The 16,423-nt window shown below is 40.5% G+C and overlaps 1 protein-coding gene across 5 annotated transcripts in view; it reads left to right on the forward strand.

Moving 5' to 3' along the window:
• Positions 1–5,134: 5,134 nt before the first annotated feature.
• Positions 5,135–16,423, forward strand: part of TSPAN12 (tetraspanin 12) — a 74,136-nt gene continuing 62,847 nt past the window's right edge. For 2 of the 5 annotated variants that reach the window (XM_002752078.7, XM_054237769.2), the window contains exons 1-2: positions 5,135–5,447; positions 6,341–6,476. In XM_002752078.7, the coding sequence (XP_002752124.1) occupies positions 6,411–6,476 (66 nt within the window). In that variant the 5' untranslated portion in view covers positions 5,135–5,447; positions 6,341–6,410. Of the gene's footprint in view, positions 5,448–5,486; positions 5,856–5,996; positions 6,141–6,340; positions 6,477–16,423 lie in introns of those variants that run through there. The other 3 variants (XM_035254909.3, XM_009003197.5, XM_009003195.5) reach the window with 3 other exon arrangements.

The raw sequence follows: 16,423 nt of genomic DNA on the forward strand, positions 1-16,423 counted from the left end.
GGGGCCTTGCTCTGTTGCTATTGCTGGAGTGCAGTGGTGCAATCATGGTTCACTGAAGCCTTGACTTCCTGGCTGAAGAGATCCTCCCATCTCAGACTCCTGTGTAGCTGCAACTACAGCTGAGCACACAGCAACTGGATAATAGTTTTTTATGTTTTGTAGAGACAGGGGACTTGCTATGTTTCCCCAGCTGGTCTCCAACTCTTGGCCTCAGCCTCCCAAAGAGCTGAGTTTGCAGGCATGATCCACCAAGTCTTGCCAAAAGATCTCTTATGCTCTATAAATTTTGCTTTATAAAGAGGAAGCTTGCTAATGAAGTTCTACATTTTTGAGAGTCAAAATTGTGGTAGAACACTTGGTATCTCCTAGCACAGTTCTGAGTTTGTAACAACAATTCAGTAAATATTTATTAAATAAGACTGGAGTATATGCACCAATATCTGTAGGTAAAATGAGTTCAAATATCTAAACTTTGCATGAAGGTTAGTTTTGATAAAGTTTAAGAGAAAAGTGTTCTAGGGGGTCATACGTGGGTACTGATTTGGGCACTTCTTTAATGAATCACCTGGTGTGTAAATGCAAATGATGCTGCTGAAAGTAAGCTTATGGCACGGGATGGAAATGATGTGATCTAAGTTTTCTCAGGGTCCTTTGCTATTGCCATGAGGTTCCTGCTTCAGTGGTTCTTTCAATAACTAAGAAACTTGCTATGTAGTGCCACAAAAAGGTTGGCTGAGAGCTGGGTTGTTCTAGCAGTGAATGGGAGAGAGGATGGTAGTATGCCTTCCTTTCTCGATCCCTCAATGCAAGTAAAAATCTGACTGTGTTCAGTTATCTACTCTCCTCTGTTTGGCAATGTGCTTTAGAGAAGGGCTGTTTAAACCTGATTGGTTTAAACCTGGCCAGGCATGATGGCTCACGCCTGTAATCCCAGCACTTTCTGAGGCTAAGGCAGGTGAGTCACCTGAGGTCAGGAGTTCGAGAACAGCCTGGGCAACATGGTGAAACCTGGTCTCTACAAATACAAAATTAGCTGGGCATGGTGGTGCATACCTGTAGTCCCAGCTTTGTGGGATGCTAAGGCATGAGAATCACTTGAACCCAGGAGGCGGAGGTTGAAGTGAGCCAAGATTGATCCACTGCACTCAAGCCTGGGCAACAGAGTGAGACTCTGTCTCAAACAAAACAAAACAGAACAGAACAAAACAAACCAGTCATGGCAGAATCATAGTTCTTGTCAATAATTGGTACATATATGAGTATGCAATGAGATTCCCCCAATCAATTAAAGGGATAATCTGTTGCAGGACTCCTGGGAGAGGTTGCTTGATTCTAAGACTCATAGGAAGGAATAGTTTCTTCTTCCTTTGGAAGTAGTAGTAACTGAAAATGATGCCTGAATTTGCACAGCCATCTCGTAACTATGAGAGGAGGTAGCTGAGGACAGTATGGCGACTCATTGTGAGTGCCAGGAGAGTAAGGAGGGAAAAGAACTGATTCCTTGATACCACTACTGGGCAGATGAATCACTATTTCTGGACTCACTGTTATGTGAAACATATTTAATTGTTTTTGTCGCTCTTTGAGTTTCATTTGCTAGTTTGCATAGGGAGGCCAGCTCAACTAATAAAAACACAGGATATGCAATTAAAATTTGAATTTCAGGTAGACTTGAATAATTTTTTAGTATACATATGTCCCAACCAACATTTGGGACATGCCTATACAAAAAACAGTTTGTTGTTTATCTGAAATCTAAATCTAATGAGGTGTCTTGTATTTTATCTGGCAACCCTAAGTTTGCAATAGAGAGCAGTCTACTTAATTCAGCAATGAAAGGATTTTCCCAGGTCCTATTGGGTCTGTATACTCTTTTAGAAGTAGATTTACCAGTCATTCATAGTTTAAGTACACATACTTGAAATTCAGCTTCATGTTTTCAAAAACTAATTTTAAAAAGCTCTAATATTTTCCTCTTAAGGGTTATCTGCCCAGATTTGAAATTTTATTTAATGCAGATTAACAGTGGAAAGAATCAGATAGATCTTAGAATCTCAGCTTCTTTATTTACCACCTGTGTGGCTCTGGTAAAAATCAGCTATCTGCATTGACTTCAGGTATCTCAACATATGGTTATTAGGAATTCATAAGATAAGTTGTGAGAAGCACCTATTAGGTCGGACACATAATTTGTTCAAAACCTATTAGGTGTCTAGCCCATATTAATTGTAAAGAACTGGCTTAGGTGTACTTGTGAAGGTCTTGCACTAAGAAGGTATAGCAATTCATACATCCAAACTCCTGTGTTATCCTTTACCTCTCCATAACTTGAGCAGAATGAATGGAATAAGATATAGATAAGCGAGGTGCCTTATGGAGTGAGGAACTTGTATTCTCTTAACGTATAGCTGAGTTTTACTCCTGACACTGGGACCGGCATGTATGTGATTCCTTGTAAATGCTTATTATTTTTTGATATTATTATCATATAATGGGAAAGGACAGTTTTGCCTTTTCTTGGAGAGGAAGAGTTTGTCTTAGAATCTTCAGCGTGAGGCACAGTAGGTACCACCACTGAAATGATACTTAATGGAGCACACCTGGTCACAGAATTGGGTTCCTGAATAATGGGTAGTAAATAGACCATAAAATTTACCTAATATGTTATTGCACATTTAAGTTTTTATGTGCATATTATGACATTTCTATCCTCCTTTTGTTCACACACACAAAACCAGATCTCACAGAGAAAAATATAGAACCCTCAGAATGACAGCTGTGATGTCAAGTCTTATTGTGCTTCTATAATTCTGGGGAAGAGAAGAATTGGGGGGGGGGGAAGAACAGCTGCTCTCAAGTAGTTGAAGGGCTGTCATACAGGAGGAAGGTTTGCTCATGCTCTGGAGTCCAAGGGCAGAACTGAGGTTGAACAGTAGAAGTTAAAGAGTGATATGGTCAAGTTTAATCAAAACTACCCATTACTGCAATGTCTCAAATACAGTGAGGTCTCCTTTACTGAAATGTTGATTCACTGTCTCTGATGACCATTTATCAGGAATATTAGAGCAGTAGCTACAGCTCCGTTTTCTTCTTAACTTGTAAAATGGGGATAATAATCTCAATTTATCAAGTCACAGGAGAGGCATTTGATCCAATGAAGTCAATAATCCAATGAAAAAGAGACTCTTGCTAGTTTTTAGGTAGCTGTAAAGCCCTAGTTGCAGTGGTTTTCAAAGTTTGCTACATACTAGAATTACCTTGGAAAAAGTTGCTACAGACTAGAATTACAGCTTTGAAAAACATGTATGTCTAGGCCACACCTGCAGAAATTTTGATTTAAGTGGTATCAGGTATGCCAGATAATTAGGAAACAAGCCTAATTATCTGGCATACCTGATAATTGTTTCCTAATTATCTGGCATACCTAAAGTTCTCCAACTGATTCTCATGTACAACAATTTTGAGAACCATTAAACTAGTGTACTAAAGAGTCATGATTCTGGATTTTACTTTGGAATCTAGGTTGAACTATAGGTGTGATGTTGAGCAACTATTTTAATTTCTCTTGAATCCATACTCCTTATTTACCAGGAAGAGGATGTCATACATACTTCTAAAGTAATTTCCTCTAGTATTTTATTATTTTAAAGCAGTTGACCCTTAAAGGCTTATGAATTAAGGAAAGGGCATGTAACCACCTTCTAGAAATAGAAGAAGATCTCTGCTTTGAGAAATGGGAATTGTTGGCACTCTTTTTCTCAGTTTTAATAGCAGTCATGGACTCCTCTCAATGTGGGGATGTTTATATCTCTCCAGGAATGTGTGGCACCAACAGCATTTGGACGGCTGGTTGTTTCAGCAGTCCTTTGCTTAAAATAGGTATGCACCCTAATTTGAGAAGAAACTGGCAGAAGATAAAAGTGGGTTTCTTTCCTCTTCCCCAAGATTCTACAAGCTGCTTTATTACCAGAGTTGTAGTCATCCGATTGATGACTGGGCACTTTTCTTGGTATATTTTGTGCATGGCTATACTTCTTTATACTCTTCTGGGTTGCTGTCATACATGCTGCTCAGTGACTTGCTTGCCAATAATTTTCCTAGCCCTACCTAGGACAACCATGCTGTTTTTCAGTTTTGACTTTGCTTTTTTCTACATGAGACTGCGTGTCTTATTGTCACTCCAGTTTGTAGCAACTGACCTTAGGGAGTCATGGACAGAGAATTCCATTTTTTTTTTTTTCCTGCAAGAAAATCTAAGGGCTCTCTAGTTATTAGGTTTTCTCAAAGGTGTTGCTTGTGTTCCAGGTAATTCATATTTGTTGGTGAAGTCTTATTTGCCATGCAGAGCCCACAAAAGTAATCCTAGAAATGAGCAGTATCGTGAGGCATAACGCATCCACATTTTAGGAGATCTGATTCGGTAGTATTTTATTTAGTATCAAACTTCTTACTTCTAAAAGGGAAGATTCTTTTGGAAGGATGGTCTCCTGTTGTTTAATACTTCATAAATTTCTAATTTAAAAATATCCGAAGATCCACTACTATGTACGTATTTCAAAATAAATCACCCAGTTAAAACTCAAAACAATCTTATTGTGAGACATTTTGGAAAGTTTGAGTTACTTGTAAGGGTTAAAAATGTTCTTTCCTTCTCTTCTGCATATCATACTGGACACGATTACTCTGATGTTTCCATAAATGCTGTTAGTGCAGTATGAAAGTGGGAAATAACTTTTTTTTTTTCAATCAGGAGGGCAACAAAGCAATAAGAAGGATCATAGGGCACCATGTTAATAACGAATCACAGGAGGTGGTTCCGTAAAGGTTGTGAAAACTGGTTTCCCATGGCAGGAATTGGGTTGGGCCACCCCTTCGCCCCCCTTCTCAAACACAAATATTTTCATATAATAAAAGCCTGTTTCTCTATCCTTATAACCCAGCCTCCATTCCTTCGGCACCACCATTTTAAAGGGATTTATTGCCCGGGCTTCTCCCAAGTTTCTAGGCATTATATTTTTCTGGACCCTGTCCTGCAGAGGTGAGGCGTCTCTTTGGGGACTCTCGCTGGGCGAGAAGGACAAGAAACACCCACTAGGACCCAACCCCGGCAGCCGGCGGCTCGAGCATGCGCTGAGAGTTTGTGCAGCTGGCCCCGGCTGCGGCCGCTGCCTCGTCCGGACTTGGAGAGGACTTGGGAGGGACAGCGGCGCTGGGAGGTGGCTTAGCGGAGACTTTCCAGCAACTGCTGCCCAGGACTTTTTTTTTTTTTTTTTTTTTTTTTTCTCCCCAGGAGGCGGCGACGGCGGCGGCGGGGGGAGAGGAAGAGAAAGAAGCGTCTCCAGCTGAAGCCAGTGCAGCCCTGCGACTCTCCAGGAAGAGGGTCCCTGCCCCGATGAGCCCCCGCCGTGCGTCCCCGACTATCCCCGGGTGGGCGTGGGGCGCCGACGGTAAGTGGCCGCACGTGTGTCGTCCCGCCCTTCCTGCCCGTGTCCCGCCGGCGGCCGCCCTGCACGCTGTGTGCTCAGCTACCTAAGGACTGGCTCCGGGGCTCCCTGCCGGGGGCGCGCGAACGCGGTAGCTGGGCCGGTGGCCGCGCTGGCTTTGTGCTCCGCGGACGGCTTGGAGCGCGGAGTCGGAGGGAAGCGGTGTACGAATGAGTCCCCCGGCGTCTGCACGGCTGCACCGGCCCTAACTCCCCGTCCCCGTCCGCCGCCCCTGTCCCCGGCTAATCCATCATTCTGGAGCCAGAAACATCATTTCTCACGTTCTCCCAGAGAAACCCTAGTGGCTGGGCGGAACTCCGGCTCCGCGCTGCGCCCCCTCCAGTCCCTGCTCTCGCCGAGCTGCGGGTCAGGGTATGGGTGGGGGGTTGTGGTGCCCTGGAAAGTCCTAACTAGAAGGGCGCCCGAGCTTTCCGGCTCGCCGGTGGCGCCTGTGACGTCTCCGGGGTGGGGGCACCGCGGTTTCTAACCTTCAGGACAGTTCCCAGCAGAGGTGTCCCCGAAGAGGGGCGTGGAGTGAGGAAGGTTTCATGAGAGCCTCATCGGAAAGCACAGGGCCCCGCCGCGTGTCCCCCGAGAACGCGACTTTACTGTGCGCCTCCATTCATCCGGATGGGTGCCCTTTTCTTTTCCAAGCAGGTGTTATCTGAAGCCGGTTTGGAACTTTTGGGAGTTTAGTTACTGTTATGACTTTAACAGATGGTTTTTGATGAGGCTCTTTCTCGAATGCACTGGGCTTAGGGACCCTGCTGAGGGTGGCGGAGGAGGGACCGGCAGACGGTGGGGAGCGTGTAGGTGACATGTCCCCTGTCCTCTCTCCCCCCCCCCGCCCCCTGCAGATCGCTGCCGTTTTGCCCTTGGGAGTAGGATGTGGTGAAAGGATGGGGCTTCTCCCTTCCGGGACTCACAATGGCCAGAGAAGATTCCGTGAAGTGTCTGCGCTGCCTGCTCTATGCCCTCAATCTGCTGTTTTGGGTAAGTCTGTTTCACCGCACCGACAGGTGGGGACGGCTGGCTCTGCTTTTCTGCAGCCACAGGACAATGCGCCAAAGGGCATGGCTAAGCATTAATTAATTACATGGGATAACACTCTCTATTTTTCAGAGAAGGAAAATTTGACCTTCCTAAAATGCCTTTGATCTAGCTCAAGTTCCATTTGTAATTAGAACAAAGAAATCCACCCACGGATACTACTGGCAGTAAAATTAGACTTGAAGTTAACCTAGGGATATAAATAAATGCACGTGCTTGTACTCATAGATAAGAAAATTATGACATACCACTTAGGGAACCGCTTGTTTGTGGGAATTTTAGATATCTGTGCAAGCCATAAATTGTTTCTTTACATCAGTGTCGCCTATAAAATCTGGTTGGGCCAAGTCTTAATATTTTAATATTTTTTCCTGTGTGTGTGTGGGGGGGGGCAGAGGGAGGGGTGGAATTCACACTCAGATAACCTATCATCCTACTCAACCTAAAAGGTTGAGTAGATTTGTCTAGAGAATTCCATATGGTCTGAAGAGTGATTTTTCTGTAACGAATTCTAAGTTGGCAAAGTTTAAGGAATTGTGTGTATGCTTTTGGAAAATCCCATAACCATTTAAGGAAATAAAATACATAAAATGTAAAAAGCTCATGGAAATTTTTATGCCCTATGAGTTAATGATTTTTATGCTTTAAATTTTCATAAAGTATGACTAATAATCATATTATTACTTATAAACTTAGGAAAATATAACAATTTAAACTATGAATGTTGCTTCAGGAGACTGCCATTCCAAGCAAATTGTTTTTTCCATTTTTTGTGTGTTCTATCAATAATTTTACTCAAAAATTTCTGCTACATATTTTATTGTGCAATCTATTTATGTGTCTGACTGGCTGGCATTGCCCAGCCTTTTTTTCATAGGGCTGTTACATGTGGTCTCTAGAAGATGATATTTTGGTTGAACTGCACCTTATAGATGGCCCCATTTTAAAGGACAAATTAAGTCCTCAGTGAGTAATCTGAAAATATGTAAAATGGCAGCATTGCTTTTCTCAGAATTAAAGTCAAAATTAAAGCATTGGGTAGTTAAATTCACCATTTGGAAATGTAAAATCAAAAATTGATCTTATTGTACTTTATACTTCTTAAATGTTCCATTTTTAAGTGAATCATTAAATTACCTGGATCATTAGAAGTTATTAAGATTTGAAACTTCATTTCTTTAAAATGTATGATGATTATCTCTCCTGTTTACTAGTTTTTCACTTTTCCACATTGTGCTTTTTAATTATAGAATCATTACATTCTACTTCTTAAAGGAGCTTTAAAGATGGCCTGGTTGAACTTCCTTCCTTTGTGAGTGAGGAAATTAAGTACAGATTAAGTGACTTGCCAAAGATCAAATAGTCCAATGGTGGCAGCTCCAGGAACAGAACTCAGCTTTCTTGCCCCTAGACAGTGCCTTTAACTTGACCCTTACTGAGTTTTGAACCTTAGAATTACTAAGATTTTTGTTGTTCTTCAATAAAGAATAAAGCTTTGAAAAGTTTCTTAATACTTGATATTGTATGGGGGGAAAAGCCCAAATCATTTATCAAAGGTATCACTCTTCTTGGAAATGAAATTCACATAAAAGCACATATTCTTTAAACTCTTCCAGAGCTCTTTGTGTCCCCAGAGAATGTAAACATTATTTCTTCATTGTTTTCCTATACTTAAACCTTCTTTCTATCTTTGTGTGCAGGTGTGTATGTGTGTGTGTGTCTGTGTGTTCTGATTTACTGATTTATTTGGATTCCTTCCCTCTTTCTCCAGCCCTCCTCTCCTCCCAATATCACCTACGCTTCAACAAGATAATGCAGGTTAACCACCTTGTATACATTTTACTGTATTTTGTTTCATACAGAGATAGATTTCCTCATACCTGTCCATGACAAATATTCACTAATAATCATGTACGTGCTTGATTTTTTTGTTGTTAGTTTCTCATTTGAGTTAGAATCATAGGAGTAGAATTGCTATGTCAGAAAATATGTGATAATAACAACAAAAACAAAAGTTGCCAACCTATCTAACTAACATACAACGCTAATGGTTCTTACTGTGTGTGCCAGGCACGCTTAGTGTTTGTTTCCTAACCTGTAAAATAGGAATCATAATTCCCTACTTTTTAGCGTTTTTGTGAGAAGGATTAGAGTTAACATATGTAAAGTGCTTAGAACAGTGGCACATAAAGTGCTGTCCATGCAGTAGCAGTATTGCAATTATTACTATAGCTACCACTACTGCAATGATGATGGTGTTTTAGCAGATCACCAGGCGGTGGATTGCTACTATCATTGTGGTACTAATCATAGTAATTGTTACTATTATGATGAATACTGCTACTGTTGCTACCACTATTACAATTCCTTTGACCCAGCAATCTTATTCTGGGAATCTATTCCCTTGAAGTAAAAGCAGTAATTATCCCATTATATATACAAAAATATTTTTTGCCATCTTCTTGGTAATTTGGCACTTGTAAATTTTTGCCAATCTGAGTCACTTAAAGTATTATGTCATTGTTAATTTATTTTGTACCTACCCCACTAGCAGTGAGCATGAACATCATTTTATATGTATTTTTCATATATATAATTTCATATTCACTATTTCATATTTATCATTTAGATTTCCCCTATATTTTAAGTGTTAATTTATGGTATCTGTTTCTATATAGTAAACACACTTTTCTATATTCTTCATAATATAATTTTTTTCTTTTCTTTTTTTTTTTTGTGTTGTCTCACTCTGTCACCCAGGCTGGTGTGCAGTGGCACGATCTCGGCTTACTGCAACCTCCGCCTTCTGGGTTCAAGTGATTCTCCTGCCTCAGCCTCCTGATTAGCTGGGACTACAGGTGTGGGCCACCGCACCTGGGCTAATTTCTATATTTTTTAGAAGAGACAGGGTTTCACCATATTGGCTAGGCTGGTCTCCAACTCCTGACCTTGTGATCCGCCTGCCTTGGCCTCCCAAAGTGCTGGGATTATAAACCTGAGCCACTGCGCCTGGCCTTTAATATAATTTTATACAGGATTTTATATGTGTAAATATAAATATATTACATATAAAAATAAATACAAATATATGTATAAATATAAATTGTGTATTTATATATATCTGCATTTCTCGTCATGGTTAAGGTTTCTTTTTTAAAATGTTCTTTAAGATTATTTTATCCAATTAAAAGTATCTGTTGGGATTTTTGTTAGAATAGTATGGAATGTATAATATGCTAATTTTAGGAAAACTGATTTTTCTTTTTCAGTGTTAAGGCAATGTTTGCAGATCCTATCATTACCAAGCCAGAAGCCGTTTTCAGCCTTGAGCTGGAGACATTCCTGGCAATTCTTAACATTACATTCATCTAATTCTCATAATAGACCCATAAAATAGTTTTCTTAGTTTCTCTCTCTCTTTTTCTCTCCTTTTTTTTTTTTAAGTAAAGCAACTGGTACTCAGAGCAGTTAAATAACTTGCTAGTAAGTAGCAGAACAGGAATTGAAAGTCCAGCTTTGTTTTTCATCCAAGTATAGTAGAAGTTATCTTGCTGGAAACAGTGGTGAATTTATTTGCATGAGGGAATTCAAGTAAACATCCTTGGCAGAAAGGGATTAGCTGTCCACCTGCTCATTCCAAGTTCTCTAGAACAGTGCCACTAAAACCTCAGTGTGCATGCACATCACCTGGAGATCTTGTTAAATGCAGATTTGGATTTAGTATGTTGTGAGGTCTACCTGAGAGTGCACTTCTAACAAGCTCCTCTGTGATGCCAATGCTGCTGGTCTGAGCATCTCACCCTGAGGAGCAAGGCTGTAATACTAGCTTTTAGTTCTCATTGGAATTACGAGTAGAACAAAGTAGTGTGGCATATGAACCCCACTTCTTAAACCAGACTTCACATTCTAACTATGGAGAGGGAGATTGTTCTTCTCTCTGGTTTGCAAGATTGACAAACTTGCCCCCATTACCCATGAGGTCAAAAGCTATAGGCTTTACCTCTGCACTGGCATTTTAAGTAGTCTTAGTTTTTTTTAAATCTAGTTTTGCTATATTGGTACCTTTTTACTTTTTCTACCTCACTAGGATTTTAGGGAAAAGAAAAATAAATCTTAATCATGAAAACACTGGGAACTCAAACAAGTTTGTTCTCCTGTTCTTGGAGTCAAAAATCAAACTGAGAGGTGTTTTTGTTTGTTTTTAAGTTTGAAGTATATCTTGAGTATTTTTCTTAAAATATAAGGCATAGATGTGTTTTAAGTGTAAGCTATAGATGTGTCTTAGAGGAAACAATCCACAGCACATTCAAGATCACACATGCTCTGCATTCTCTTTATTGTATGGATCCAGTCACCCTGATTTGCCATCTGATGAGTGTCTTTTCCACATTATGTATAGGCCAGATTCTAGTACTGCTGTACTTGGGTTGGCACAAAATTATTGGGCCCTCTAGATTTGTCATGAGTGTTGTGGTTCATGATAGGGAAGAGCATACGGGAGCCGGTGCAGGTAGGTGAACTGCCTGAGGGTTCTTTTCAGACCATGATTCACCTTCTTTCCATGGTGGAGCAAGGACGTGGGTTATCTTTACTTCAGTTTTATATACTTTTATTACTATTAAAATTTAAATGGCATATTATGTAAAGAAATGTGAGCTTGCCACCATTTTAAAGACAGCTTTGCTAGCTTTTTGGTCAATTGTCTTTCTTAGATGGTGATTTTCTATCATTACAAATATAGATAAATATGGTTCTCCTCGAAAATTCCTGAAATTGGCAAACATTTAAAATGCATCAAATATGTGTTTATTTCTAATTTTCTAAATATGTAATATCCCACCTGTAGTTTTAAACTCCCGTATCCCACCATTATATAAGAGCCATTGTTTTTTTACCTACCATTACTTAAGATAATAACAATACAGAAGAACTACCTTGATTAAATATGAGAAGGAACTTATAAAAGAAAGTCTAAAAAGTGGACAGAAAATTTAGTTTATGCTTCTGGGATGTATGTGCAGAAGATGAAATGAAAGGAGGCTCAATGCTCTGTGTCTTTTTCTCTGGCCATCCGTATTGAACTTTAGGTGTTTGAGCCATACAGAATCTGAAGAGTTAGATTCTTGGGAAGTAGAAGTTTGAATTCACAGAAAGGACATTTATGAATCATATTAAAATGCTACATTTTAAATTGGTGTCCCCAACTTTAGGGTATGAATGGTATTCAAATATTTTTGAACTGTTCCTAAGGAGTAGTGGAAAGCCTTCCAACAAATATTTGTGGTCATTTAAAGTAAATTTTAACCATGAAAACTTCCTTTAGTTGGCCAGGCATGGTATCTCACTCCTGTAATCCCAGCACTTTGGGAGGACAAGGCGGGTAGGTGGCCTGAGGCCAGTTTGAGGCCAGCCTGGCCAAAATGGCGAAAACCCATCTCTACCAAAATACAAAAATTACCTGGGCATGGTGGCATGCATCTGTAATCCTGGCCACTAGGGGGTGGGGGATTCTCCTGGCCACTGAGGCAGGAGAATTGCTTGAACCCGGAGGTAGACTTTGAGCGAGCTAAGGTTGCGCCACTGCACTCCAGCCTGGGCACCAGAGCAAGACTTTGTCTAAGCATATATATATATTCCTTTATTCTCAAAGCAAAGCTGCTCTACTTTTTTATATATACATTGCAGCTCAGTTGAGCAAAATGACTTGAGCCACTACATACTCCTTAAGGAATGTTTTTTTGAGAAAGAACATGGAAGATTCTTTGCAGCACATTCTGCTGCATGCTGAGCCACAGGCTCCTTCCTCATTAAATCCATTCAGTGAATAATCCTGAGCTGGATGATGGGGAAGTGGAGTTTACTGCAGTTAGACTGCACAGAAACTATCATGTAGAATGAGGCATTTTATCTTCTTTTACCTGTAGTGACTATAGGATGATCATATAGTGACTATAGGATCATGTAGTGACTATAGGATGATCACTACAGGTAAAAGATCATAGTGAAGAAAAGGGGATATTTCTGCCAAGAATTATGACTGAACAACAGAGGCTTATAGTGGGTCTCTTCTGGTCAGATCAGAATGCATGGTCACCCTATCTATAGGAAAACATGATGGTCTAAAAAAACTGTCAGTCAGAACAGCTCCAGGGTGCTATTGATTTATTCGGCTCTAATTAATTGACGTTCATTTGGAAATGATACACACCAGTAATCTCCGGACTGTATTTCAGCCATCATTTAAATCGCCTATACTTTCACAGCTTTAGCAAATAGTGTTACCTGTTTGCTCTCTTTCCTCTGCCCATTCTCTGGTAGAGGGAAGCTGGGAAGGCACAAAAAGGTAGACAGGAGCAGGCCTGGCAACATCAAACAGACATGTGGCTTACCTGGTGCTCCCAGACTCCAGATAATCAAAGCTTGAACTTACTTTTACATTGTAACAAATAGCAATCGAAAGGTTAGATGTGGTGGCTGTTGCCTGTAACCTCAGCACTTGGGAGGCCAAGGCAGGAAGATCACTTGAGCCTGGGAGTTCCAGGTGCAGTGAGTTATGATCATCCCTGGGATGCAGAAAAAACACCAAAACATTTTAAATCCTTTTTTAAAAGAAGGAAAGCTTCTAGCCCAATTTCTGCATTTTCAAGATTAGCCAATAAAAATTATGAAATTTTGAATCATTTGTCTGAGTTTTTTTTCTTTCTTTTTTTGAGACGGAGTTTCGCTCTTGTTACCCAGGCTGGAGTGCAATGGCGCGATCTCGGCTCACCGCAACCTCCGCCTCCTGGGTTCAGGCAATTCTCCTGCCTCAGCCTCCTGAGTAGCTGGGATTACAGGCGTGCACCACCATGCCCAGCTAATTTTTTGTATTTTTAGTAGAGACGGGGTTTCACCATATTGACCAGGATGGTCTCGATCTCTTGACCTCGTGATCCACCTGCCTCGGCCTCCCAAAGTGCTGGGATTACAGGCACGCGCCACCGTGCTCAGCTAATTTTTTGTATTTTTAGTAGAGACAGGGTTTCACCATATAGACCGGGATGGTCTCGATCTCTTGACCTCGTGATCCACCCGCCTCGGCCTCCCAAAGTGCTGGGATTACAGGCACGCGCCACCGTGCTCAGCTAATTTTTTGTATTTTTAGTAGAGACAGGGTTTCACCATATTGACCGGGATGGTCTCGATCTCTTGACCTCGTGATCCACCCGTCTTGGCCTCCCAAAGTGCTGGGATTACAGGCACGCGCCACCATGCCGAGCTAATTTTTTTTGTATTTTTAGTAGAGACGGGGTTTCACCATGTTGACCAGGTTGGTCTCGATCTCTTGACCTCGTGATCCACCCACCTCGGCCTCCCAAAGTGCTGGGATTACAGGCTTGAGCCACCCCGCCAGGCCTGAGTTCTTTTTCATACAGACAAAGCTGTAACTAAGATTCAGAACTCTCTTTTATGTTCCTTTCTTTGTTAACAGGTTTGATTCGAAAAGTTTAGGTGAGTGGTTTTAGACAGCCATCATTCTTGAACAGAAATTATTTGTGTCACTATCATCTTATATGGTACTCTATGTTACAGATAGGAGACAGTTAAAAGATAGGCCTGTTTCCTGTGACCTTACTATTTTATGAAAATTATAGGTACACCTTTCATAATAAATTTAGGAAATATGCATACACATACAGTTCTGATTCAGAAAAACACTTGATTCAAGTCTCATTTTTGTATTACACATTCAAGCAAAAGCAGACAGTGTCCCCAACACTGCAAATTTTATATTTCTAAATATTTGTTGAAAGCTAGCATTTTCTAAGTATTTTGCAAGAGAGATTGTGACAAATGTCCTGCCAAATAATATATTAAATATGTTTCTATCAAGTAATACTTGTTTTAGTTTAAAACATCTCCTTGAATTTCAAGTAACATGTTGCAACACTGGAGAAAACATAAGGAACTATAATGCCTAGCTACATATGATAAATATAATGTTCCTAATAATTTAGCCAACACGAGTGTCATTTGAAAGATTATTTTCATAGTTAATTTGGAAAATTAGCAGAAAATAACATTATTAGCAAGGAGTCGTGAATTGCTCCCATAAGTTGCACTTCTAGATTTAATAATACCAGGTTTAGTTATTGAATCGACATAGTCTCATTTTAATTCCATTTCTTGCTGTGGGTGTGCACTATATTTGTTTTTATTGTTATTTTCTCAAACCCATTGAGTAAAGCCTCATTCATTGACAGTGTTGTGGGAGGTCCTGGTGGGAGATGATTGGATCATGGGGACAGACTTTCTCCTTGCTGTTCTTGTAGTGAGTGAGTTATCATGAGATCTGACTGGTTGAAAATGGGTAGCACCTTCCTCTGCTCTCTCCTCCTCCTGCTTCAGCCATGTAAGATGTGCTTGCTTCCCCTTCCACTGTGATTAAGTTTCCTAAGGCCTCCCCAGACTGTATGCTTCTTGTACATTCTGTGGAGCCAATTAAACCTCTTTTCTTCATAAATTACCCAGTTTTAGATATTTATAGTAGTGTAAGAATGGACTAATATACCACATTAATAGAGTTTTCTGTCCTGGCGATACTTAAAAAGTGTGCAAAGACCCTCAGATAGACAGGTAGAAGGAGAACACATGCCCACAGATTTCATCAAAGAGTCAGTAGTTCTCTGCTGGCTCCATGTGTTTTAATATGTTCTGCTGTCAATTAGGTATGCTTAGTCCAACAGATTAGGAGATGGCTGCTATTGAGAAGACAGTTTATTATATTCATAAATCCCAAGATATGGAGCACAGATCTCATTATAGGAGACCAAGAAGGGAAACACTAGGGTCAGTCACAAGGCAGAAAGAGATATGGGGACCATGGGCAAGTTGTATACCATGGTTTCCATGGGAAGGAATGGATGAGGCAGGTAAGTGGGTTTAGGATTGGCCAGTTTGAACAATTGGCCTTGGAGTGATTAAGGCAGGTGTATAGTGGCCCCTAAGTGGGAGAGCCCCATAAGGAGGTAATTAGGAGTGTAGATTCTGGATTGCATGGTTTGTATTTGAAAAATGCACCCCTGGGAGAACATCTCCTCTTGAGAACGGAGCTAGGAATGAGGAAGGCAGCAGGCCAAGGCAAGGTGACTCAGGCACATTTTAAGGTTCTCCAGAGCAAGATGTATCTGGCATATGCATGCAGAACAGATGTTAATGCATCAAAAGAAGCCAGAAACATGGCTAATTCACTGCAACTGACCCACTTGTAACTTTTATGAAATTTACAGTCTGTTCATTTCCAACAGAAATGAGAATAATAATAACTGGCCTAATTCTACCCTTGACTGTGGTCCCAGGGTTCTTAACCTATCTTATAGGCCATTGACTTTTTGGCAGTCTCATAAACCAGCTAGCCAATTGTCAGAATATTAATCCATATTAATTAATATTAATCTGTATTTTAACCCATAAAACAAAATGTACTGGCTTACAAAGGAAATTAATTATGTTGAAATACACTTGTATTTATAGGTTAAGAACTGTTGAATCCCCATTCATCAAAGAAAGTAGTTCAGACATTTAGACTGAAGCTGACTGTTACAGGAGACCTACTGCCCTTCTTTCTAAAAAGGAATTCTATGTGCCATCTTTTCACCCTCTGTGGACATACCATGCATGCCCATTTCTAAACTTGGGAGACAGCTCTGAAGACCAACAGGTCGAATTTGAATCCCAGCTCTATCACTCAGGAGCTGAGAGACCTTCAGCAGAATATTTTTGTAATTATCTTCTTTGTAATTATTGCCTGTGTTCCCCAAGAGGTTCCAAGAAGGCCTGGATCTTATTTCTGTTATTTATTATCAGTCTCTGAATCTTGCCCAATCCAGGGCACATAGTAATTGTTGAGT

Source organism: Callithrix jacchus, chromosome 11 (assembly GCF_049354715.1).
Source record: "Callithrix jacchus isolate 240 chromosome 11, calJac240_pri, whole genome shotgun sequence".
Lineage (NCBI taxonomy): Eukaryota > Metazoa > Chordata > Mammalia > Primates > Cebidae > Callithrix > Callithrix jacchus.